Genomic DNA, 26,595 nt, shown 5'->3' with positions numbered 1-26,595 from the left:
TATTTGATTTAACTAATTCCATATAATTAAAAACCATTATTACAGGGGAACGATAATATAGTCATGGGTTAAGCCTCTAATAACTCTTAGATTCTACGCAAGCGGCAGTTTTCTTATAACTGTAGGCGATTTTTGTGGCGTTAGAGTGGCCACAGCCAGTCGAGTTGTTAAGGAAGTTTCTTTTGCTATAGTGTCTTTTTCAAAATAATTTATGAATTACCCGCGTATTGAAGATCTTCAAGAAAATGTTTTTAATTTTGCACGCACATTGCACGCATGTAAAAATGCAATCTCCCGGAAGCGATTCCGAAGACACCGGTTCTACAAAAATTTTCTCCTGTTCATAGGTATAATTTTTACCGCGAAACTTTCTTTCTGCCGACATTGTTTTTTTATTAGTTTGTTTATATTTTGCAGAGCTTGCATATAACTGTCGACAAAACCGAAAAAAATGTTGCGCACAACCTCTCTCTCTGAGCGGAACCCTTTTTTCGTTTTGCTTGTCGGTTTCGGTCCCACCGTTCGGCTCAACTGAACAAAGCAATCGGTCTTTCAATAACCACTCGGTGAGACCCTTTTAAATTAACAGTCACCTAAAAGGGTTTCTATAAGACTACTGTTAAATAAAAGTCAAAAAAATGGGTTTTCTCTAGAAAGGGAAAGTATAGGCCTGCTGTGATATGTGCATAAATTGTACATAGGAAATCAAGATAATTCTAAAATTGCTTTGTACATATAAATGTATTTAAAATTGTATTCTGAATTTAGGTTAGCTGCTATTTTTTTTTGTTTGCTTCAATATATTTATTGACTATATAAGGAACTATCTTTAATAAGAAATGCCATAAAGTCTTAGGATAAAAAATGGCTCAAAGTATTCCAACCAAGCCTATTCCTACAAATCTTTCGAAATATTTTCAATAAAACCAAATAATGTTGTGAAGATATTCTTAAATAGTTAGCAATTGATTTAAAGCTACATAAACAAAATTTTAAACTGCTAAAGAAGGTTTAACCTGTTTAAAAGCTCTAATTTTTCCTGCAGCTAAAGAGATTTGCTTCTTATTACGTGGATTTGGTTATTAATTACGACATAAGAAAGATATGCCAAATGTGGAGTTTTGGAATCGTAAACTATTTAAAATATGTAGAATATTGGAATTAAATGGTAAATGGGCTAATCTTACAGATTCAGCTTTAGAAAATACACATTACGTATTTTCCCTTACCCTTTTGAATTTTAGTAATCAAAAAGCAATGTTACGACTGAAGTATTACTAAACAGGTCACACACACGCATTCATACATTCACAAAAGACCGTTTTCCTTAACAGACCAGGCAAAGTAGTCAGTAGAAACCGAAACCAAAATAACTCTGAAAAAAGGGTTTTGCTCTGAGCGTAAAGTCTGTTAAGCAAAAGACCCTTTGAATGTGTTAGCTCACTTCCAGTTTTCATAGGGTTTGTAAATGATAGGTTTTTTTCCAACACTTTGAAAAGCTTGACCGAACCTTGCAAGCTCTGATATTTTGTTTATATGTGGTATTTTGTGGTATTTTTCGATAGTTTTTCGATTAGTTTTTGACAATTAGTTAACTTTTCTCTTGAGGGGCTGTCACCTAGTCTCAAATTAGTGCGCCTTTTACTTGGAGTTTTAAATGACGGACGAGAAAACGAAAACCGATTTGCGACCTGGATAAATTTATCCTTCCATTAGCTAAATTTAAAACTCCAAATAAAAAATGAACTAATTTGAGACTAGGTGGCAGCCCCACAAAAGAAGAGTTGACTAGTTATTAAAAATTAATCGAAAAACTATCGAAAAATACCATAAAACAGTCATACTAACAGCTAAATTTCAAACTTCATCACTGTAGTTCTGTACTGTAATTACGCCTTCAGACAATTCGACGATATCCCACAGAGTTTGAAGATAAATCGCTCGGGAATTTATTTTAAAAACAATTGGATGACTTTAGCAATTTTGATTTAAATTTAACTGTAAATAGAATCACCGGTTTTCGAATGAAGAGTGGAACCAGATTGACAACGCTCAAATGTCTGGCAACACTTGCGCACAATCCAACCGCACAAATTTGGCACGGTGGATGAAGTACAGAGACAAAATTTGTCGCTACCTGCGCTAACATAAGGACGAGTAAACCATTTTTTGTTTATCGCTCTGTTGTCCCGGCAGGCAAACTAAAGTACGGACGAATAGTCCAGAATAAGTCCAGAAAAATAGTTGACCTACAATTTATAATTGTATTGTAAAACAAAAAAATACATGAAGGAAAAAATAGTTGTGTTACGATATTAATTGTGGTACAACTATTCAATGCCCCAAAAAATAAAACAAGAAAATACATGCAAACAAATAAAATTGTTTTGCTACGATATTAATTAAGACGTTACTATTAATTTGCCAAATGAATAAAACAACAAAATACATGACAATTTCGTAAATAGGTTTTCTAACATGTTAACTATTAAATAACATTCAATGACCAAAAGAATAAAACATTACAATACATAAAAATTTCTGAAAATAGGGAACTCAAAATTTTCCATGTTGATTTTACATAGTTTTTTTTTTTTTGTGTGTAAGTTCTTTATCAACAGGCCAAATAATAAGGGTCGCAAATGACTTCCTTGAGGCCTTCCTTTGGACGTTATATCGTTATATTTCACCCTCTGAGAGCGGTTGTAAAATATGTTGAATATGTTCTTGATATGCAGGATCTGGGCAATTCTCTGGGGATGTCAACCAAGCCAAAAAGCTTGAAACTTGATTGAAAAAAAATATATATCTATATGTTTTTGCACTGATATTCGATTCTAGTTTTCATTATATTAACTGTCCGAGTACGGATTTGTTTTGAAAAAAAAAGAGTTTATGACCACAAAACATGTAGGCAATTTAGCGATTAAATGAAAAATTTTATCAGTCAGATAAACAAAAGATTTTGGAGCACAAGAAAAAGACGACCGGCTTAGGCGAAGGTTGTACATAATGGATCCTCAACTAAGCTAAGTAACTGGAGTATCTTTGAATAATTTTCCAGGTTAATACCTGTTATATGGACCAAAAAAAAGTTTTTTTTGGTATTTTTTAAAGTGGTTCCTAAACGATTTTTTTGACGTTAAAGCCTAGTACTCAGTACGACGAAAACTGCTAGCTAAGCATAGGAGTAAGCGAGAGGCAAATAGGTAGCTAAAGCCCTTAGCCGGGGACTTTTCCCACCTCGGTACTCAGTTGAGCTAAGGAAATAGTAAGAAAATACCACTAAAATACTAGATTTAGCGGATGAATTCTGATGAACGCCTTTACCCGCGGCCCAAAGAATAAAAAATTTGATCTTTGGCTGTGTTTGTGCAGAAGCGGTGTGCCAATAACATATTATAAATAGAATGAAAACCCCAAAAACCAATGGAAAACTGCCTGTAGGAGTTGGAGCAATACATATCCTCATTCCAACAGCAAATTTAAAGCTTGCGACCTAGGTCGGCTAATCATTTTGTAATATTTCAAAATTGGCGCCAGTTAATTTGCTTGCTGAGAGTAAGACCATTCTACATGCATTGCGGATGAACTCCGAAAACTTCGGTCACCCTAAAATATTAATATTTTTCGACTAGTAAAACTCTTAGCCGAACTGAGTACTAGGCTTAAAACCTAGTTCTCAGTTCGGCTAAGAGTTTTACTAGTCGAAAAATATTAATCTTTTAGTGTGACCGAAGTTTTCGGAGTTCATCCGCAATGCATGTAGCATGGTCTTACTCTCAGCAAACAAATCAACTGCCGCCAATTTTAAAATATTACAAAACGTTGAGCCGACCTGGGTCGCAAGCTTTAAATTCGCTGTTGGAGTGGCGATATGTATTGCAGCAACTCCTACAGGCAGTTTTCCATTGGTTTTTGTGGTTTTCCTTCCATTTATAAATTGTTATTGGCAAACCGCTTCTGCACAAACACAGCCAAAGATAAAATCTTTTATTCTTTGGGACGCGGCTAAAGGCGTTCATCGGAATTCATCCGCTAAATCTAGTATTTTTTTGGTATTTCCTGACTATTTCCTAAGCTCAACTGAGTACCGCTTACTTCTACAGTGTGCCACTTAAGTCTTCATTCACCAGTCTATTTTGACTTAATTGGCAAATTGCTCCTTTATTGAAGGACATTCAAAAAAACTGAGTATGCCAAGTTGTTCGTTTTCCTTTTATTAACATTAATCAAAAAAAAATAATAACTTTTCCATTTAATTAACATACAAAATAAGGAAAAACTAAAAAAAGTCGACATTTTGGCACCACAAAAGTCATCATACCACTATGGCCTGACGCTCCCCTCAAAACTCTGTTTTGTATGGGAATTTTTTTTAATAATAATATTTTTTAATGATTTTTTTTTCTGGCCCAAAATACAGGAAAAATCCAACAAAATGAGGTATGTTTCATTCAAAACGGTCAACAACTTAATATTCAATATTTTTTAACCAAACGAAATACATTTTAAAGAAGAAAGAGCAAGGAACACTATCAAATTTACTGCATTAAAATATATTCCTTCACGATTCGTTACAATCGAAAGTTAAGCAGGAAATCAAAAATGTCACTTCTATTGGTGTCGCGTGCGAAAGTCTTGGTTTTCTTTATATATCTTAAAAACGAAAAATGTCCTAAAGTCAGCCCTAGCTTATATTTTAATGCTAATCAAGACCTTTAATTTGAGCCTAGTGCCGAAAGAAAAGAAGTCTTGGAAGATGGTTTTTTTCACCTGCAAAGCGTACGAACGTCGCGTGCGACAGCGTTATTGTAAAAAGTGAGGTTTAAAAGTTATTCAAAAACAAAAGTAGCAAAAGTGGCAAATGTGGTTTGCCAGCTCAGAGTTCTAAAGAAGAACACTCGAATATATAGCAACACATTACATCCAAGCTAAGACCATTCCAGGCTCCTGGTAAATAACGCACCTCGTTCGGTTCGTGTCGCTCCTTGATTCCCCCTGTGGCGGCGCTCCTCTGTTGTTTTAAGCCTCCTTACAATGATTTGTGTATTGGGAAAATTAAAAAGTCTTCAGCGAATGAGTATCTTTTTAAAAGAGTTTGCTATTAGGTGTTGGAGCAATATGTTGGTACTTTTGAGAACGTGGAATGGTCTTAGCGTTTGTTGTCTATATACGATCTATACCTATCTCTTTCTTAAAGGTATGCAAATGTTCCGAGCGACAATATGGAAGTGGCCATATTGTATTCGTCTTGCAAAAAAAAAATCGATTTTTTTCTTGTATATTAACATTTTAAAATTATACAAAAAAGTTTTAAGTCAATCGGACAAAAACTTTAGAAGTTATGCTAAGACTAGTACCCTAACCTCTAAGGCTTTAGGTACGTATGTGCATCTTTAAGTGTGCTTTTCTCGAAACCACGTTTTGAAAATCCGTGTTCATCGGATTTCTAAACGGCTGAACCGGATGTTTTCAAATTTACCGCATATTTTTCTGCATAAAAAAAACCCTATGAAGCGGTTTTTTTTTTTAACTTTAAACATTTTGTTTTTAAGCCGAAAGTCAAATTTTTTAGGTGAAAAACGCATATTTGACTTTGGACTATCGAAAAAAATTATTAAAATTAAAAAATTTAAAAAGGGTTTCATAGGGGCGGGTTTTTTAACTCTTAAGCGAAATGTAAAAGCAGAATGAAAAGGCAAAACGCCTTTTTTTTAATAGTGTTCCAGCAATCGCCTTGCCACCGATATATTAGACGATAGTATCGGCTACAAAAATTAGTGGATTTTATTTAAATGACACTTTATAATATACAATTGGTTGGAATTAAATCCATCCAACCAGTTTTTATAGAAAGTTGGTCGATTTTTTGGTGCCAAAGACCCCACTCTCCCTCTTGAGTGTCAAAACTTTTAGGAAAAACATTATAAGCCAGGCTGTAGGCAAATGTAAGTTATGAGAGTTATGTACTATTTTTAACCAAAAAAGTTTTTTTCTAAATTCTATAAATAATAAATAACGTGATTAAATGAAAATGGTGCAAAATGTGGTGGTGATCATGAAACTCGAAGCCCTGTTACGTCTCAGGATCAATTTAAGTGCTTTATTGCGGTTCCAACCACAGTGCAGGCTACCGCAAATGTCCAGCTTTTCTAGAAGCAATTGCTCGTCGCAAATCTGGAACAATCAAAAAACAACCAACAGTTAAATTTGTTCCTGCCCCTTTTCCTGCCCAAAGTGCTTGAGGCCCAGCTTTACCTTCCCCGTCTACTGGATCTAGCACTTCCAAGCCAATGCAACGCGTTCCTGAGCCTCCTCCGCCTAGTGCTGGCTTTGAACTACTTATCTCCCGTGTTGACCAGATGATGTCAACGATGATGAAAATGATGGAACTTCTTATGAACCAGTTTACCGGCAGTTCGCCTTCTGATGCGTCTAAGATCAGGAGACATGTCTAGTTTAGGCATTCGTTTCTCATTTTGGAATGCCAATGGTGTCACTGGCAAAAGTCTCGAGTTAGAGCACTATCTTACCGCCAATTCAATTGATGTGATGCTAATTAACGAAACGCATTTTAACAGCCGCTCACATTTCAGAATTTTTGGATATGATTTATTGACGGCTAATCATCCCTCTGACCGTCTTCGAGGAGGTGCTGCTACTTTAATCCGCTCTCACTTGAAGCACTCCCCTTACAGTACAAACTCTACTGTAAAATGTCAAACTGCTGCAATTACCTTAAGCACGGATTTGGGAGACATCGTGATTGCTTCTATTTACTGCCCCCCTCCTTTTTCTGGACTGCTCAAGATTTTGGACAACTTTTTAGCGAATTTTCAAACCGTTTTAAAGCTGATGGCTGGAACGCTCACAATCAATTTTGTGGTTGTATCCGCTCTGCACCAAGAGGTGTTCAACTTTTTGATCATATTACGTCTTCAAGTCTGCAAGTCTTAGCTACAGGAGGACTAACTCACTTTCCTTCTGATGCTAGGCGAAATCCAACGGCAATCGATTTTGCTATTTATAAAGGTATCTCGTCCAACTTTCTGACTGTACATGAATCTCATGAACTTAGATCATATTCCGCTTGAAATACTTTTATGCGCTTCTACTTCACCCCGACTTACAACATCAAGGCTGCTGTCTCGTCGGGCTAACATTGGACGTTTTAAGGATTACCTTACAATCCTTATTGAGAATGATGAATCTGCTGATCTGAACTGTCCTCTGGATATTGATACAGCTGTTAGTGACCTGACTCTAAATATTCAATCTGCCGCATCCACTGCTATCGGTAATCGCTCTGCTGTTCCACAGCCAAATAATGCCCTTTTAAACACGAGAGTAACGACGCTGGATAGGCAGAAGAGATCACTCCGGTGACGCTGGATGCAAACGCGTCATCCGCAAAACTTAGCAATATTGAAAAGAGCTGATACTTTATTAAGAAAATCACTTTATGATGCTAAGTCCGAATTTTTCGTCCGGAAACTTAGAGCTATCGATCCAGATGCTGATCGAAGCTTCGAACTGAACTTCTCCAGAAGTTTCCTTTGCTTCGATCGGACGGTACCTGGGCAAATAAAGATGGTGAAATAGCTAAGGAATTCGCTGATTCTTCGGAAGAAAGATTTAAGCCTTTTGATTTGGTCACAGATGAAGAGACTGCTGTTACAGAAGCTTTTGATGATGTTGCCTCTGGTCCAGCTTCTCAAATTTCACCTATTGATGCAGAAAAAGTTAAAGACCAAATAAAGCGACTGAAGACAAACAAAGCCCCTGGCCATGACAGCATTGACGGAAAAGTAGCTAAAGCTTTGCCAGTAGCAGCTATTTTGTTCCTTACGCGTATCTTTAATGCTATGATTGTTCTTTAATATTATACGGAGCAGTGAAGCATGCGAATGTTGTTATGATCCCCAAGAAAGGCATCACTTCCCGCTGTGCAGATTCTTTTCGGCCAATAAGCCTATTGCCAGCCTTCTCTAAGATTTTTCAGCGAATCTTACTAAAAAGGCTTTTTATTGTTCATATGTTCCAGGATGCAATTCCAAATCATCAGTTTGGTTTCAGGAGTCTCTATAACGCTGCTGAGCAAATGCATCGGGTGGTCAACCGTATCCTTAAAGCAGTCGAGGCGAAAAAGTATTGTTGCGCAGTATTTCTAGATGTCAAGCAAGCCTTCGATCGAGTCTGGCACTGTAGCTTGCTTTATAAGCTGAAACCCATTCTTCCTCCGACATACTTTGATCTCCTTCGCTCATTTCTAATTGGTAGAACCTTTCAGGGTGATGTTCGAGAATCCAAGTCTGCCTCAAGGCCTATTCTTGCTGGAGTCGCTCAAGGAAGTGTGCTGGGTCCTGTCTTGTATACAATATTCACCTGAGACCTTCCGTCGCCCAGAGGCAGGAATGTTTTAACAGCTACCTATGCAGATGACACAGTATTTCTGGCGACAAGTTCTCTGCGAAGAGAGGCGACAGACAGACAGCTGGACATGCTAAATGAGTTTAAGGCCTGGGCGTCGAGGTGGAACATCACAGTTAATCCTGCCAAATCTCAGCATGCAACCTTTTCATTGAACAGGCTGAACACTTATCGCCTAACCTTAGACGGGACTTCAAAAAAGCACTCGGACACGGTTAAGTACCTTTGACTTACTCTGGACAGGCGGATTACCTGGAAGCAGCACATTGTGGCAACCTGTGCTTCAGTAAAGCAAAAAGCGTTGAAAATGAGATGGCTTCTTAGACCGGGCAGTGGATTGTCGATCACGGCGAAAATCCGGCACTTCAAAGCAACCTTGATGCCTAGTCTACATTGGGGTATACACTTCTGGGGCACTGCCTGTAACACTTCTATAAAAAGAATTGAATCCTGCCAATCCAAATTCTTAAGACATATGATAAACGCCCCATACTATACAAGAAACACTACTATTTTTCGAGATCTCAAAATTAATCCTGCTTGTAAATCTATCACCAATACTGCCATTCGCTACAGATCAAGATTCGTCTCCCACACAAACAGACTTGCTAACAGACTTTCCAGACCTATGAAAAACACACTTAAAGATGCACTTACGTACCTAAAGTCTTAGAGGTTAGGGTACTAATTTTAGCATAACTTCTAAAGTTTTGTCCGATTGACTTAAAACTTTTTTTGTATAATCTTAAAATGTTAATCTACGAGAAAATTTTTTTTTTTTTAAATCTTTTTTTTTTTGTGCAAGACCCTACTCCCCTCCTTAAAGAAAAAGCAAAAAAAGTGGAAATGTTCTGAGAAAGATGCGTGTTTCAACTTGCGGACCCCACCAACTTACAGGCCTCTTCCCTATAATAAGTAGAAGAGCTTTAACTGCCTTTAACATAGGGGAGAAGGGGGCTCAAATAGTCCAAGGGCATAAATAGTATGTGGCCCTAGTGGCCAACGGGCGTTTAAATTGCGCGCCGTGTTTACTGAAGGTTCCTTAGAACATCAGAGGGATGCATTAAAAGTTTAAGCTTAAAGCGCCATCAGTTGAAGAAATTACGAACCATTTTTCGTCAATGTCAAATTCCTGAATATCGTCTCACTCTGTTCGGGACACTTTATTGGACATTGGTCGCTGGCGAGATTTTTTGAAAAAATTATTTTCTGAAGGAAAATTTTATGCCCAACGCATTTCTCTTACTAAATATTTTGGTCTTTAATTTTCGTTCAAAAATTCTTTTTGGGGTGAAAATGGTTGAGGGTACTATATGATAACACATGGTCTTTAATTTATTTTTTATGACTTCTGCAGGTTGGTAGAACTATTGGTCATAGTCGCAGTATTGGTTGCGCCCATGGTCGAATTTGTAACCGAGAGTTTGATGAGCCAGATTGCAGTCAAACTGAGCAAAATCCGAAATCAATTTAAATCAAAATCCAAAACCGCTACTCAGGCGGTTAGGGGAGTGAAAAGAAAAATTTGACAACGTAGAATTTTTGAGGAATAAGAGAATTGTAGAAATCAAGGAAGAAAATTAATAAACCTACAAAAATATGGACCTCCGCGTCAAACAGCTATAAAAGCATTTTTAATAGAAAAGAAAGGATAGAAAAAAAAAACACAACAAATTAACTCCATTTTAGATCAAAGGATTAGTGTCCTAAGAGTCCAATAAAATTTTATGAAAATTATCCCTTTTACCCTATACCGTTCACAGCGAAAGTAAGTTTCGAACTGTTATTACCCCATTATTGGGGCTAGACCAGTTTAAAAAGTATATTGACATTTTGCAACGTTCCTCGAAGGCTTTGCAATTGACTTCAAAATGATATAGGAAAAAGTTATAGCCAAAAGAACAGCCTTTTCGGTGTTACGAGTCTTATTTCAATGGCTCTTTATTTATAGCTGCTATGTCTATCCAAACTTTTCTCCCTATTAGTGCCCCACTCTCCCCTGTGTCATAGTCATTTAACAGAATTTTTTTTTGTTTTTTTGTGATTTTATATTTTGTTGCATACCTCATCTCCAGGATCGTAATACTGCTCCAAATAGGGATGTGCCAGAGCTTCCTCGACAGGAATTCGTTTGTGCGGGTTAAAGGTTAACATTTTTCCAAGAAGGTCCAGAGCCAACGCATCAGCATTAGGAAAAAGTCTTAGCCAGGGTACATTTGGCTTAAAAGGCAAAGATTCCAAATAGTTCCGTGCCTAAAGCCAAAATATTCTTTTACAAATGTTAACTAAATAAGTTGATTTTCTTGCCTTTTCATTTATAATACACTCCAAGTCGTCACGTGATGGTGACCCCAATACACCAAGAATATGGTTAAGCTGATCCAGATAATGTTTTCCAGGGAATATTGGTCGATTACTTAACATTTCAGCCAAAATGCAGCCAACGGACCAGATATCTATTGATTTTGTGTATCCCTTTGAGTTTAGCATAATTTCAGGTGCCCTATACCACCGAGTGGCAACGTATTCTGTTAAAAATCCTGTATGGTCATGCTCGGGATCTGCAATTCGAGCCAATCCGAAGTCGCAAATCTATAAAGTAGATTATTATTCTTTTTTTTTGCAAAATATGTTAATGGTTTTAATAATTTTATTAGTTATTAACGTTCGCATCCTGCCCTATTTGACCAGAATATGAACTGAAGAAAATACATTTTTGGCTAAAGTGGCTCTAGCAAAGTTCTCATTTAATGGAAACCTTAAAATAACGATGATCAATTAAAACACGAGTAAAATAAAATACCTTTATACAGAGATGTCTGGCAATGCTGACTTGCACTATGTCATTTCGCTGTTATGAAATCGGATCATCAGCCATGTATGATAATTGTATTCGCCTTTATACTTAGTTGCAAATAAAATATTCATGTGAACACACACACGGCGGCTTCTTTTTTTTAGCAATTCAACAGGTTATGGCCCAGGCACGTTTTAATAGGATTGAGAGCTAAGAATTTTTTGGTAACTCAATAGATAACTTAGAAGACAATAATTATGATTCGGGAAGCATACAGATGCGATCAGTGTTGGTGAATTCTGGATTTTATAGTGCACTATAAGTAAAAATGCCAATTTTGGTGCCTAAAACCTATTTATTTTCATAATTTATTTTTTTGAATGGACCATACTTATCGATTCTAGACATCTTCATTTGAAGAAAACCGCCTTCCAAAAATTGTTGGTGGAAAATCTGTAGTTTTGCTTTTATGTGTCTTGTTGTCCAACTGTGAACTGTTTTATATGTGTATCTTTATAGATTTGAGCTAGCGATTGTGTTTGTGGAGTATAACTTCTTAATGGCACAGAGTTCCAAAGAAGTAAAAACGAGGAATTAACTACAAATGTGTCCTTGTTGCCATATAATTAACCAAATTTGCTCATTTTTGCTCCTTTTTGGTAAATTTGCGTTTATCTAGCCACATATGTGTTCACCATGTATAGGACTAATTACGGTAATACTATAGTTTACGGTCCTCACCCCCAAAATTCGCGAAAAAATTATCCTCGACGGACCGCGAATTCTTAAGAATTTAAATGACTGCCATGGTTCTCTTGTAATGAAATTTTAAAGTTACGTGTGTTGCTATAAAAATAAAGTAGCCTTTTCTATGATTTTGAGTGCTTTGCTATAAAAAACAAGAGAGAACGCTATAGTCGGGTTGGTGTCCCGACTATCTAATACCCGTCACTCGGCTAAAGGGAGTGCGAGGGAGATGGATATGTAACGTTTTTTTGATTGCGTATAACTTTTTAATGAATGGTCCGATTTGAAAAATGTCTTCTACATTTCGATAGGAATAAATATACACAACAAAATTGCATTTATACGCCTCGGAAATCGTTAAAGGTGTGGGCGCCAGACAAATTTTCGTTCGTTAATGGCCGATTGTGGGCATTAGAGGGGGCGTGGCGCTCTTCTAAAATAAACTTGCGCTGCGTAGGAAGCCCAAGAATACGTGTGGGAAATCTCAACCTTCTAGCTTTTGTAGTTTCCGAGATCTCAGCGTTCATACGGACGGACAGACCATCTATTGTCAAAATAATCTGCGTTCAGAAAAATTCGACCTAAATGTGAAATTGTTTTTATAGGGGGCCAGACCCCACAGCCGCGAATTAAATATCCTCGATGGACCGCGATTCCTTAAGAATTCGTTGAATTACGGTATCTAGAATTGACGCACTTGTTGTACCTGAAGACCGATATCATCCAACATTGGAATTGACAATTGGCCTTCCCTGTACTGATACCCTTTCTCCTTTAGTTCCTCAAACTCAAACGACATGCTTTCGAAAATGTGACTATAATAAACTAAATTACACGATTTCGCAATATAATTGGACTGATTTGTACAATTGCATGGATATTGAAAGTGCAATTGAATTTAATCGGGTTGTTGTCCTGACTATCTAATAACCGTCACTCGGCTAAAGGGAGTGCGAGGGAGATGGATATATACCAATTTTTTGATTGCGTTTAACTTTTTATTGAATGGTCCGATTTGAAAAATGTCTTCTACATTTCGATAGGTATAATTATACACAACAAAATTGCATTTATACTTCTCGGAAATCTTTAAAGGTGTGGGCGCCAGACACATTTTAAAATTGTTAGTGGGCGATTGTGGGCGTTAGAGGGGGCGTGGCGCTCGGCTGAAATAAACTTGCGCTTCGTAGGAAGCCCAAGAAAATATTTAATATCTACACGAAAGTTTTCTGTTGTAGCGTGCCGAATGAATAAATTTTAGGTAGCGTACTTATTTAGTCGCATCTAAAATCATTTTTCGTCACAAAAGTTGATATCAGAACTTTTGTACGTTGAAGGTGCGATCGTCAATAGTTTTTTACCTCGTTAAGAGGTGTTTTTATTTGATATCAGAAGTTTTTGTTTGTTTACTTTTGCTCTCATAGGTGCTAATATAAACATTTAATTTTAAATTGGTCATAAATCATAATTTTTAAACTATTGTATTTACACGAATTAAGTTAAAAAGGCGTTGAAATAAATACAAAATACCTTTTAAACGAGGTATAGCACATGTCTGTACCTTTAGTAGTGTAGAACTTACAAACTAAGGAAATGTAGCTATTTTTAGCTTTTTCCCCCTAAAGTAGCGGCTTTTTCCAAAAGTCGTAGAACAAAAGATTCCTATATGCACATGTCTGTACCTTCAGTAGTGTACAACTTACAAACTAAGGAAATGTAGCTATTTTTAGCTTTTTCCCGCTAAAGTAGCGGCTTTTTCCAAAAGTCGTAGAACAAAAGATTCCTATATGGAACTCTTAAGTGCAAATTTACTGATTGCATGACCCTAAAATACAGTTCACACAAAATTCAACACTCAGGGAGCGTTAGTAGTTCGAGCTGGCAAAAGTGGCTATTTTCGTATAAAAAAACGTGACTTTTTACAGTAATGTGTTATATACCAAAATTTAAGGAATCTCAAGGGCTATACAGTTTAAAGTTTTAAAGAAAATCGTTAGAGCCGTTTTTGAGATAAATAAAAAAAAGGTAAAAAAAAAGTTTTAAAAAATTGTCTTTTGTTCATATCTTTTTAACTATTACATTTACACAAATTGCATATAGGAGGCGTTTATAACATTTAAAAATACCTTTCAAACGAGATGCAGCACAAGTCTGTAGATTTAGTAGTAAATCCGAATTTTAGTTATTTATAGCTGTTTTACCGCTAAACTAGCGAGTTTTTTCAAAAGTGGTAGAACAAAAGTTTTTTATATCGATGTGATGAACGTCATATCAAATTTTCAAAACTTAAAAAACATGTTTTGGACAAACTGACAAACAGAATTAAATTTTCATTTTGGAAAGACAAAACACAACTAAAACATTGCGAGGGGGCAATTATCCCCACCGGCCCCAACAGCTCCAAATTTCGAAATTTGCACTTTTTCACTTTCACTGCTCTCTCTCCCAAGCCAATTGATTTTGGTATGCAATTGGTATGCAATCCTTTAAGTTTCTGCAATACCTTTCGATTGGTGTATTACTCATTACGATCGGACTATCACAGCAGATTTTCAATTTTGCGGCTATATAATAGTAGTCGCCTTCGCACACTCTCCTGGTGCGCTTCGTCACTACATGGACTGCCGTCCATAGTGATAAATGGTTTTAAGAATAAAATGCAGACTGACGTAATATATACAGATTTTAGTAAGGCCTTTGACTCTGTTAACCACTCTCTCCTTTTATTCAAATTAGATCAGCTGGGGTTTCCATGTAATTTATTAACTTGGATTTTAAGTTACTTGAATGGTAGGTCTCAGAGGGTTATATTTAAGAGCGCTGTTTCTAAGATAATTTACGTGACATCTGAAGTTCCTCAAGGTAGTCATTTAGGCCCTTTGCTGTTTACTTTGTTTATTAACCATTTTCCCACTATCGTAGCACATTCTCGTGTACGCTGGTGATGTTAAGCTTTGTTTATCGTATAAAGATATAGGGTCAGGCTTCAACTTACAGTCAGATATTTATTCTTTTCAGGGATGGTGTGAGTACAACCTTTTAAATTTGAACTTTCTTAAATGCAACGTTATGACTTTTTATAGGGGTACTCCTACGTTTATTAGTTAATCTCTTCAAAATGCATCACTCGGCCGTATATATTCAATTAACGATTTAGGTGTTTTACTCGACCCAAAACTTAAATTTGACTGCCACATAATGGCCATTGTCAATTAAGCTATGAGTGTTCTTGGGTTTGTAAAGCGTTGGTCAAAAGAATTTGATGACCCTTATACAACCAGATTATTATTTACCTCCCTTGTCCGTCCTATTTTGGAATATTGTTCTTTAGTTTGGAGTCCACAATATCAAGTGCACATCGACCGTATTGAGTCGGTACAAAAAAAATTTCTCCTTTTTGCCCTTCGTAGTTTGAACTGGGATCAAAACGTAAGGCTACCTTCCTACCAGAGTAGATTACTATTGCTTAATTTACCTACACTTGAAAACCGTAGAATAATGCTTGGTACTATTTTTATGCAAAATCTTATAAGAGGTGATATTGATTCCGTAGAAGTGGTAAACCGTTTAACTTTTAATGTTCCCGTTAGACTAACACGAAATTATTACCCTCTTAATTTGCCTCGATGTACATCAAATTTTACTCTGCATGAGCCTTTTCGTGTTCTATGTAAAAATTATAACAATCTTTATCATTTAATTTGCACTTCAACATCTATCCCCGTATTAAAAACTAAAATTTTATCTCATTTGCTTCAATCTTAGTTGTAGTATTTGTAGTATTTGGTTTGATAAAGGGTCCCGCGCGTAACAAGCACGTGCTTGGTATCGTTGGGCCACTTGTTTGTACTGCTCGTAGTGCATCAACTTCCATCATATTTATTTTAATTAAGGTCACTTTTTTCATAAGAATGAACTATCCAAATGGATAGTACTTAGTTAAAAATACTCACAGTCATAACGCAAGCAATTTTATATTTTTAAAGGAATTTTCAGAAATTAAATTTAATTTATAATTTTCTAGCTTTTAAATTTAGCTATTTTTTGACCCGGCTGCCGTCACCACTCATTTTTGTTTACATGTCGCCGCCTATGATAAATCTTAAATTTGGACTCTGTCAACCGAAAAATCCGAACTTTAAAAATCCACCATAAATCCAGTTTTCCATGGATTGGGGCCATATTCGACTTGTTTTATTCGGTAGGGTTTAAGTTTGTAGCCATTATGATTTTTCAACGGATTTATTTCGAGTTTTTACGATATATACAGCCGACTTACAGACGACCAAAAAACACATTTTTCATCTTTGTCGAGCTTCTGCGCTGCCATTACTCATCCAATCGTATTGATCTGTATGGCAAAGTTAAGCTCTGATCTATTGACTTTAAAATAAAACTAAAACTGGCCCAACCGAGTGGATATCTGCCGAGATATAAGAAGAAATTCGAAAAAAGTCCGAAATTTAACATTTCGAACTTTAAAAAATCTTTAAAAAAAAACTGTGCCATCGAAAAAAAAAAAAGTGCTATTTTTGTGATCTAGGGGTCCAGCACTAACAGAATTTGCCATTAATTGCTGGGACGCACACCAAGAATATTATTTTGTAAACTAGTGTAATTTCATGTCAATCGAATAATCCATCGTTGTTTTATTGCAACTTAAAGTTCTATACCTCTAAAAAAAACACCCGTTATATCCATACATCCACTACATATTTGTGGGCGTTAGAGTGGGCGTGGCAAACTTTTTTTAGGTCAATCAATAGGTATTAACGAAATAAGCACATTTCAGTTAAACATTATATTCTAGCTGAAAAATTGTGGGTGCAATAGTTTTTCGCGGTTTGTGGGCGTTAGAGTGGGCGTGGCACACTTTTTTTGGTCAATCGATAGGAATTGAAGAAACAAAATTATTTCAGTTAAAACATTTAATTTAGCTATAGAGAAGTTTTTAGCTAACTCGAGGTCATGCCGGCTTAGACTTCAAGAAGTCCAAGACGTCGGTCAAGAATACATATACTTTATAGGGTAGGAAACGCTTCCTTCTACCTGTTACATACTTTTCCCCGAGTACAATATACCCTTTTACTCTTCGGGTAATGCGTATAAAAAACAGATAAAAAATAAAAGGTTGTATTTAGTCGGAGTTAAACTCGGTCTGACAAGCTCCGCAGTTAAGCAGGGCTTTGTTACGACGCGTCAGTCAGATTCGACACTGAGCCTATTTTCCAGCAGAGAAATCGAAATTTCACACTACTTTTTGCAGTGAAGCACGGCCAAAAATGGAGCACCAAGTGCTTGTTCACTAGTGAATTTTTATGAAAACAGGAGAGAGCGCTATAGTCGAAAAATTCGACTATTAGATAGCTTTGTTTAGCTGAAGGAAGTGCGAGGAAAAGGGTGATATGCAGTCATCAAAGCTACTCGCGCCATCTTGGCGGTTGTTTACATTTTTGTTCATATCTTTTTAATAAATGATCCAAATTTTAAAAATTTTCTTCCAAATTTTTATAGGAAATTTTAAACACAACAAAATTGCATTTATACTGCTTTTTAATCTTAAAAAACGTAGAAAGTCCAATCATATGTGATGTTAATCCCAACTTTCTAGCATTTGCAGAGTCTGAGATCTCAGCGTTCATACAGACTAACGGACTTTTTCACTAATAAAATATACCCTTTTATAAATAATATTATACTTTTTTTATAAATATTTATAATATTATTTAAAATAATATCACCATATAAGTTTTATTTAAGTAAAACGTTACGATTCGCTGATATTCTTTGGTAGGAAGGATATATTTAACTAGATTTACTAAATATGACAAAATGGGATATGGGTCGGTGCTTAGGCCTGCCACCATTTTATTTCGATAAATTAGGCTTTTCTAAGCATAAGTTGCCACTACGCCTATAGTCCATCAGCTCTGGTACTTGCAGTATCTTAAATTTAAGAAAATCACAAATTTTCTTTGCCTTTTGGGATATATCTTCAAAAGTGGTCAACCAATTTTGGTAATCTTTTCGGAATGAAACAGGTTTGGGCACAGTTGGTGAATCGTCACTGTGAAGGAAGTAAGAAAAACAATTTTAAAAATTCCAAAGAAATTTACAAAATATTGATGAGTATCTTTAAAATTAAGGACAAAAATGCATTATAGAAGAAAATACTTTTATTTCATTTTTAAACGCTATTCACAAATAAAGATTTTTGGACTTTGCTGTGACTTAAAAATTTTGAATGCGGCCCACCTTCTCTTGTGATTCAGTTAGATTTCCAAAACGACCGAATAAAAGAGACATGAAACTATTTAATTCCGAAAAGACTACCAAAATTGGTTAACCACTCTTGAAAATATATCCCAAAAAACGAAGAAAATTTGTGATTTTTATACCCTTGTAGAGGGTATTATAATTTCAGTCAGATGTTTGCAACGCAGTGAAGGAGACGTTTCCGACCACATAAAGTATATATATTCTTGATCAGCACCAATAGCCGAGTCTATCTAGCCATGTCCGTCTGTCCGTCTGTCGGTTTCTATGCGAACTAGTCTCTCAGTTTTAAAGCTATCGCGATGAAACTTTCCCGAAAGTCTTCTTTCTATTGCAGGTAGTCCATGTGTCGGAGCGAGCCGGATCGGACCACTATATCTTAAGGCTTCCATAGAAAAATTCAAACAAATATAAGAAAATTCATTGTAACTTTGTAGGAAGTAGGCGTTTTGATTCTTGACTACTTAAAAACAAAATTGGAATTCCTGGAACTGCACCGAGTAAGCATTACTTTATCTACAAGGGTATATAAGCTTTGGATGGTCGAAGGTAGCTTCCTTTCTTGTTTTAAATTAAAGAAACCGCAAATACCAGAGCTGATAGACTACATGGGAAGTGGCAACTTATGCTTAAAAATCCTCATTTATCGAAATAAAACCAGCCAATTGTATAGAAAACGAAACGACATATCCTCTTTAGAAATGTTGTCTGCCCTTTACTCCGTCAAAGGTTCCATCCCTGGTATGAACCACATCTCATATTCCATTATTAAAAAATCACCTTCCTCCTTCGAAATCAGAGTCCTCAATCATTTTAACAATATTCTAAGGTCACAAATACCGCAAGCCTACAAGTTAGTCTCGTCCTTCTTATCCTCAAACCCCAAAAACCGCAAATCGATCCTAGATTACAGGCCTTAATCCTTAAACCCATGCATAGGCAAAATACTAGACAAAATTATTGCAAAAAGGTTGTGGTGGTTTGTTTTAACGAACAAACTCATTCACAACAACCAGTTTGGACTCAAAAGAGGTAAATCAGTTTTAGACAGTATGTAGACCACCTAGCAACAAGATCCTTGGATCTCCTTGGACTTTTCCAAGGCTTTCGACAAAATAGGTATCCACTCAACAATTCAAAAACTCCAAGAATGGCAGCTAGGCCCTTGAATCATAAACTATGTATCCAACTTCAGAAACTTTCGGCAGAAATCTGTCTAGCAGCTTTCCTCCCGATAATGGCATTCCACCAGGTTCACCCATTTCAGTCATTCTTTTTCTATTCCCTAACAAAAATAATAGCCCTACCAAGGAAAATCAAATTCACTGCATACGCAGACGACTTCCACCAATTATCGAAGAAAAAACACCATTGTTGACCTCTCTTCCCTCTTCCAGGAAATAGGTCAGTGGTGTTACGCAGACGACTTCCACCAATTATCGAAGAAAAAACACCATTGTTGACCTCTCTTCCCTCTTCCAGGAAATAGGTCAGTGGTGTTACGCAGACGACTTCCACCAATTATCGAAGAAAAAACACCATTGTTGACCTCTCTTCCCTCTTCCAGGAAATAGGTCAGTGGTGTTCAGACACCGGAGCCTCCCTCTCAATTGAAAAATGCCATACCCCAAATGCCGAAACCACAACTTTAAATCTAAAATCTGAACAGGCGCCGTAAATATCACTGAAACACAACAATCCTAGGTCTAACCCTAAACAATAGATAAAACTGGTCCACCCACATAAACAAATTAAAAACCAAACTAAACAAGCAGCTGAACAATATAAAACACCTTTTCTCTCTAAAATGCAACACATCCTCGCTAATCCACATGGTAATATCCAGCCTCATCTCAAAAATAGACTACTGTCTGCCCATGTACGGAAACGCTCCTAAACACCTTGTTAGAGCCAGTTTCCCGAGTCCCTGTCAAAGTCCCTGATGGCTTTCTCTCCAAAAATCTTAAAGACCAGATAAAGTGTTCGTAAAGGCAAATCGGTTTTCTCGTCTCCTTTAATTTATCCGAACGAAAAACAATTACAGAGTGCTGTTAGCGCACAGAATGTGCTGTAAAGCGCAAAAAATAGCGTGCTTTGAGGCGAAGTCAGCTGTGATTTCGTTTCTTCTTCTTAGTTGGCTTTGGGCAATCAGATGTAATTTTATCGAGCCGAAAACCAGGGACCGTAACTGTTATAAGTTTTATTTTAAAAATCACACTTTAACAGTTATTTTCTGATTTGTAAAGTAAAACTCAAAGAATAACTGTTATTTTTTGAGTTTTATAATAAAAGTTGACAAATAACAGATATTCGTCGTGATCAAAAATGAAACTCAAACTTGATTTATGGCAATTTTGTGGGTAAAATAAATTTAAAAAAATATAGTTATAAAATATTCGCGGTTGCGTTTTTTAACAAATTTTCAGTAAGTTATATAAAACACGGTTAGCATGTATTTTTTAATTATTTCATTTTTCCAAACATGTCAAGGGAATTACTGTTATACATAAAAATCAACAAATAACAGTTATTTTTTGAGTTTTATTATAAAAATCAAAAAATAAAAATCATTACGGATTTGTAAACTACAATGGCTAATAAAAATAGTGTTGTTTTAAAAAAAAATGTATTACCCTTCTAAGTGAGTGATTCTTTCGTATGATATATTTACAATAACAGTTATTTTCGGTCCCTGCCGAAAACCCTAAACAGAGACTCCGAGTGCCTGTCAAAGCTAGCTCTCACATTAATACTCGAGAAAACCAAATAACCTTAGCAGGGACTTTATCTGTTTAAGAAGTGTTAGCCGGCACTCGAGAAACCGGCCCTTAACCCTTAACGTATAAAAACTTCCCTAAACTCAGGAATCAGATCGGCGGTAGGTGCATTTAGGACAACACCAACTAACAACACGAAAGATTTGAGTTTTTAAATCGCAATAAAAAACAACGAGTATATATTTTCCCCTAATGGCCCTGATGGCGACTCCAATCTCGTGCTTTAGATCGTCAATCGTGTCTGAGTGGTTGGCGTAACACTTATCCTTAACGGTACCCCATAAAAAAATTGTCGAACTGGGTCAAATCGCAGCTGCGAGGCGGCCAGTTAACATCGCCGTTTCGGCTGATTATGCGATTTTCGAACGTACCGCACAAAAGATCGATTGTGACGGCTGTGTGGCACGCAGCGCCGTCCTGCTGGAATTAAATGTCGTCTATGTCTTCCTCTTCTATTTACGGTTACGGTTACGGCGGCTCACATACCGCACCAAACAGTCACACGTTGTGGATGCATTGGCTTCCCTAAGACGACGTGTGTATTCACTGAACCCCAAATGCGACAGTTTTGCTGATGAACATAACCACCGAGGTGGATATGGGCCTCATCAGAAAATACGATATTTGTGTTTAAAAATTGGATCGACCGAACGGGCTACTGTAAAGCTAGCCGAGGCAGCCATATGAACGAAGTAGTGTTTCATACATAAACAGCAATGTTGAGGCTATCCAATAAAAAACAAGAGAGAACTCCATAGTCAGGTGCCCCGATTATCAGGTACACGTTACTTAGCTAAAGGGAGTGCGAGGGAGATGGAGATATAAAACTTTGTTCGGGCATAACTTTTTAACGAATTTTCCGATTTGTATGTATACATAAACGCAACAAAATTGCATTAAGGGGGGAGATACATAAAGAAAAAAAAAATTAGGTTCAGACAGCTTCTACATTATTTCTTAACGAAATAAACTTAGTTTCATAAAAATCGGATCTACACAGCGACCTGTGGACGATCCGCAGCTGGCCTACTTTTTTTTAATATAGCCTGACAAAAAAAATTCCCACGGCCGCCATTTTGAAAGATAAAAGCAAAATAAAAATTGGTTAAAATTATATAAAAACAATGTAATCAACATGCCAAGTTACGAAATCCCAGCACAATTCCTTATTGGTAAAAAAAAAATCGCAAAAAACTTAAAAAAATTACAGTTCTACATGTATCTCCCCCCTTAATACTTCTCCGAAATCTTTAAAAATGTGGGCCCCAGACACATTTTAAAATCGTTTGTGGGCGATTGTGGGCGTTAGAGGCGGCGTGGCGCTCAGCTGAAATAAACTTGCACTGCGTAGGAAGCCAAAGAATATGTGTGGGTAATCCCAGATCACAGCGTTCATACAGACAGACGGACAGACAGACGGACAGACAGACGGACAGACAGACGGACAGACAGACGGACAGACAGACGGAGAAACAGACGGACAGACAGGCGGACAGACAGACACACAGATAAACGGAAAGACAGGCGGACAGACAGACACACAGATAAACGGAAAGACAGACGGACAGACAGACGGACAGACAGACGGACAGACAGACGGACAGACAGAAGGACAGACAGACAGACGGACAGACAGACAGACGGACAGACATGGGTCATGGCTATATCGACTCGGCTAGTGACCCTGATCAAGAATATATATACTTTTTAGGGTCGGAAACGTCCCTTCTCCCTGTTACATACTTTTGCACGAATACAATATACCCTTTTACTTTAAGAGTAACGGGTATAAAAACTAGTTGACCATAACAATTAACAAAACGATGGGAGGAAAGAACTCCAAGGTAATAGATCCTAATTGCCCAATACAAATTATAGACCACAATCAACAAATCGCGGAAGTGTTCTATATTCTTGTTTTTATGGCCGCGCTTCATGTAATCCATTGCGAAAGGTACAACCCGGTCATTTGTTTGCAGTATAAGTGTGCCGAGAAGATAAGTGAATGAAACAATAAACCGCCAACGGCCCCAAAGTGTAAATCCATTGACACAACTAAATCGGAGTGGAGTGAAGACCCGTCTACCAGCGACAGTCGTGTGCCACGATAAACGCTAGATCACAGAAATTATATTATTATTTTTGTTATGCAAACTTAATTTCAACCATATGTATAGCTTAGTGTAATAAGTGAATTATAACCACATACTGTTACCTCAAAAAGGTGTAGACGTGCACAAGTATATATTTAACAATTCTTCAAGATTACTACCCAAACAACAGTAAGGACAGATCTCTTCGCTGGAGATATTAGAGGGTTAGTTTTACGGAACCTAAGTTCCATTCTTTGTATACCCTTGCAGAGGGTATTATAATTTCAGTCAGATGTTTGCAACGCAGTGAAGGAGACGTTTCCGACCACATAAAGTATATATATTCTTGATCAGCATCAATAGCCGAGTCTAGCATTGTCCGTCTGTCCGTTTCTATGCGAATTAGTCCCTCAGTTTTTAAGCTATCGCGATGAAACTTTCCCAAAAGTGTTCTTTCTATTGAAGGTAGTACATATGTCGGAACGAGCCGGATCGGAACACTATATCTTATGGCTACCATAGGAATATTCAAACAAATATAAGAAAATTCAGTGTAACTTTGTAGGAAGTAGCCGTTTTGATTTTTGACAACTTAAAAACAAAATGTAAATAATAGGCACGCTGAATCTGGAATACCTGGAACTGCACCGAGTGAGCATTAAACTATATGTGTTTGCTTTATCTACAAGGCTATATAAGCTTCGGCTGGTCGAAGCTAGCTTCCTTTCTTGTTAAAATTAAAATCGAAATTTGGAAATATTTAAAAATAGTCATAACCCAAAGTAGAAGAGAATGTAATAAAAATCAAGAAAGATATAATTTTTTTTCTAATAATTTCCATTTAATTTTTCGACCGTTCCTATGGCAGCTATATATATAGTGATCCGATTTTTTAAATATTTAATTCGAAATTCATAAATATATAAAAAATAATATTCCCAAGAGTAGAAGGTAATATTTGAAAAAACACCGAAGCTATAATTTTTTTAACGTTTCCTTCCTATGGAAGCTATAAGATATAGTTGTCCGATCCGGACGTCTCCGACATATATACTACCTGCAATAGAAAGAAGACTTTTGGGAAAGTTTCATCTGAGAGACTAGTTTGCGTAGAAACAGACACACGGACAGATGGACATGGCAAGATCGCCTCGTCTAGTGATGCTGATCAAGAATATATATACTTTATGGGGTCGGAAACGTCCCCTTCACTGCGTTGCAAACTTCTGACTGAAATCATCAAGATCAAGAAATACTATGAAATTAACTGCATTAGGGTAAGAATTTTTCAACTGCGCATATGAAATTTTAGATTTTCTTCAAACTCGGGTACCTCGTAGAGTTTGGCTTGGATATCATCTGTGATTTTTTTGAAATTTTTTGGTGTCCATTTAGGAGCGCTATGAATTTTTGAAGTTAAGAACTTAAAAAATGTTCTCAAACTTCAAATTAGTATATCTCGAGAACGGCTTAGAAGAACAACGTGCAACTTTACACGTTTTTAAATGTGTACTGGGGGAGTTAGAAAATAATTTTCTTAAATTTTTTGTTGTCCAATAAGTATGAATTTCAATTATTTGAAATTTTGTATCGCAGTTTTGACTGTCTTATTCATCCTATAAAAAAACTTAACTATCCAATATTGTCCATCTTATAACCAACTTAAGTTACCCGAAGAAACATTTTTGTTCCTTTTCATCATTTCCAAGATGGGTTTTGTTATTGTTAAGAAAATTAAAATTACAATCTGAAACAAACAATATTTTCAAAGCCTACCTTCTTAACAATAAGAAAATCTATCGATTTGTATGGCAGCTATATGAAGGGACGGTGGTAAAATTATGATATTAATATATGTGCATGTGAGAAATTCTTACCCATTAAAATATATTCCTTCCCGTTTCGTTACAATCGAAAGTTAAGCAGGAAGTCAAAAAAGTAACTTGGTGTCGCGTGCGAAAGTTTTTTTTTTTATATATCTTAAAAACGAAAAATGGCACAAAGTCAGGCCTAGCACATATTTTAGTGCTAATCAAGACCTTTAATTTGATCCTAGTGCCAAAAGAAAAGAAGTCCTGGAAGAAGGTTTTTTTCAATCTTCAAACATATTGTTAGTTTCAGTCGGTTTTTGTCAAAAAGGTGGAGCCATGTTTAGTTTTTAAAATATCGAATTTGTTTTAACAAGGCCTCGGCTTTTTTCTATGAAAAAACGTCACTCTTATCGGATCCTTATGGAATTCATGTTTTCTCATAGTTTACTAGTCCTTTAACAATTTTTAATGATTAAAAGTTAACTTTTAAGTGTTTTGACAATTTCTGAATGACAAAAAGTAAAAAGTCATTTTGTAATCTATTAAAAACTTACAATTATTTATTTAACCGTCCATTTAATAAACAATAATTTTAAATTTATTTTATTTATTATTTTTTTGTATTATGTAATTTATTAAACATTTTAAAATATTTATTTTTAAAGTTTTTAAAAAAATTTAGTTAATAAAAATAAAATATTATAAAATTTAATTAATTTTTTTAAAAACTTTAAAAATAAATATTTAAAAATGTTTAATAGTTTACATAATACAAAAAAAAATAAATAAAATAAATTTAAAATTATTATAAAATAAATTTAATTATTACACGGATTACTACAACCGGAGATACAGATTTTCAATTAGAGGGTACTTTTTAAAATTTCACGTTTTTTGGCAAACTAAAAAAAATTCTTAAAAAAAATAATTTTTTTTCGGCCAAATCCTGATACACGTGTTTACTTATTTTCCGAATAGTACACGTAAAAAAAGTTTCAGGCAAATCAAAAATGTGAATTTTTTTTTTGGCCAAATCCGTTTGGTTTATAAAAGAACCGCCCATATATATATATATATATATTTATATTTTATATATATTTATGTGTATATATATATTTGTGCGAGCGCGCTCAGAGTGAAAAGATATGAATAATATATATAAAAAGCATTTCGACTGAAATCCATGTTTTAATACATAAATAATAAATAATAAATAATAAACTGACTAAAATTAAAATACCATTTAACGGGATGCAGAGGCCATGTTCACGCTTCTTTTTGTCAGAGGTGGTGCGTCTGCATTCCTTTCATAGGACTATGTAAAAAGAACGCCCAAAATCGGTATAGAAAACCCGTGGCGTCCAAGTGAGTTTTATTTTTGATAAAAAAAATAAAAATCCAAAATAATAATAATCATTATTTTTTAGTTTTATTTTTTCCGATCAGAAATAATGATTATTTTGATGAAATAATCATTACACAGGCCGACAAAATGTGATATGGGTAGGTGTCCAGCCTGCCACCATTTTATTTCGATAAATGAGGCTTTTCTAAGCATAAGTTGCCACTACGCCTATTACTAGTAGGTCTTGCAAATACAAAAATTTTATTTTACCACTTCGTGAAGAATTTATGAAGCAATATGAGGATAATAATAATGA

The 26,595-nt window shown here is 35.8% G+C and overlaps 1 protein-coding gene across 8 annotated transcripts in view; it reads right to left on the bottom strand.

Annotated features, from left to right (window-relative positions):
• The window catches only part of rl (Mitogen-activated protein kinase rl), a 222,494-nt gene that overhangs the window by 55,912 nt on the left and 139,987 nt on the right, over window positions 1-26,595 (bottom strand). For 7 of the 8 annotated variants that reach the window (XM_070212627.1, XM_070212626.1, XM_070212625.1 and 4 more), the window contains 2 exons: window positions 10,741-11,025; window positions 10,498-10,686 (listed from right to left, as the gene is read on the bottom strand). The exons of the other annotated variant lie outside the window; for it this stretch is intronic. In XM_070212627.1, the coding sequence (XP_070068728.1) occupies window positions 10,498-10,686; window positions 10,741-11,025 (474 nt within the window). The remainder of the gene's footprint in view (window positions 1-10,497; window positions 10,687-10,740; window positions 11,026-26,595) is intronic. 8 annotated transcript variants of the gene reach the window in all.

The sequence above is a fragment of the Drosophila takahashii genome, chromosome 2R (assembly GCF_030179915.1).
Source record: "Drosophila takahashii strain IR98-3 E-12201 chromosome 2R, DtakHiC1v2, whole genome shotgun sequence".
In the NCBI taxonomy this organism is placed as follows: Eukaryota; Metazoa; Arthropoda; class Insecta; order Diptera; family Drosophilidae; genus Drosophila; species Drosophila takahashii.
This window is presented reverse-complemented; position numbering and strand designations above follow the sequence as displayed.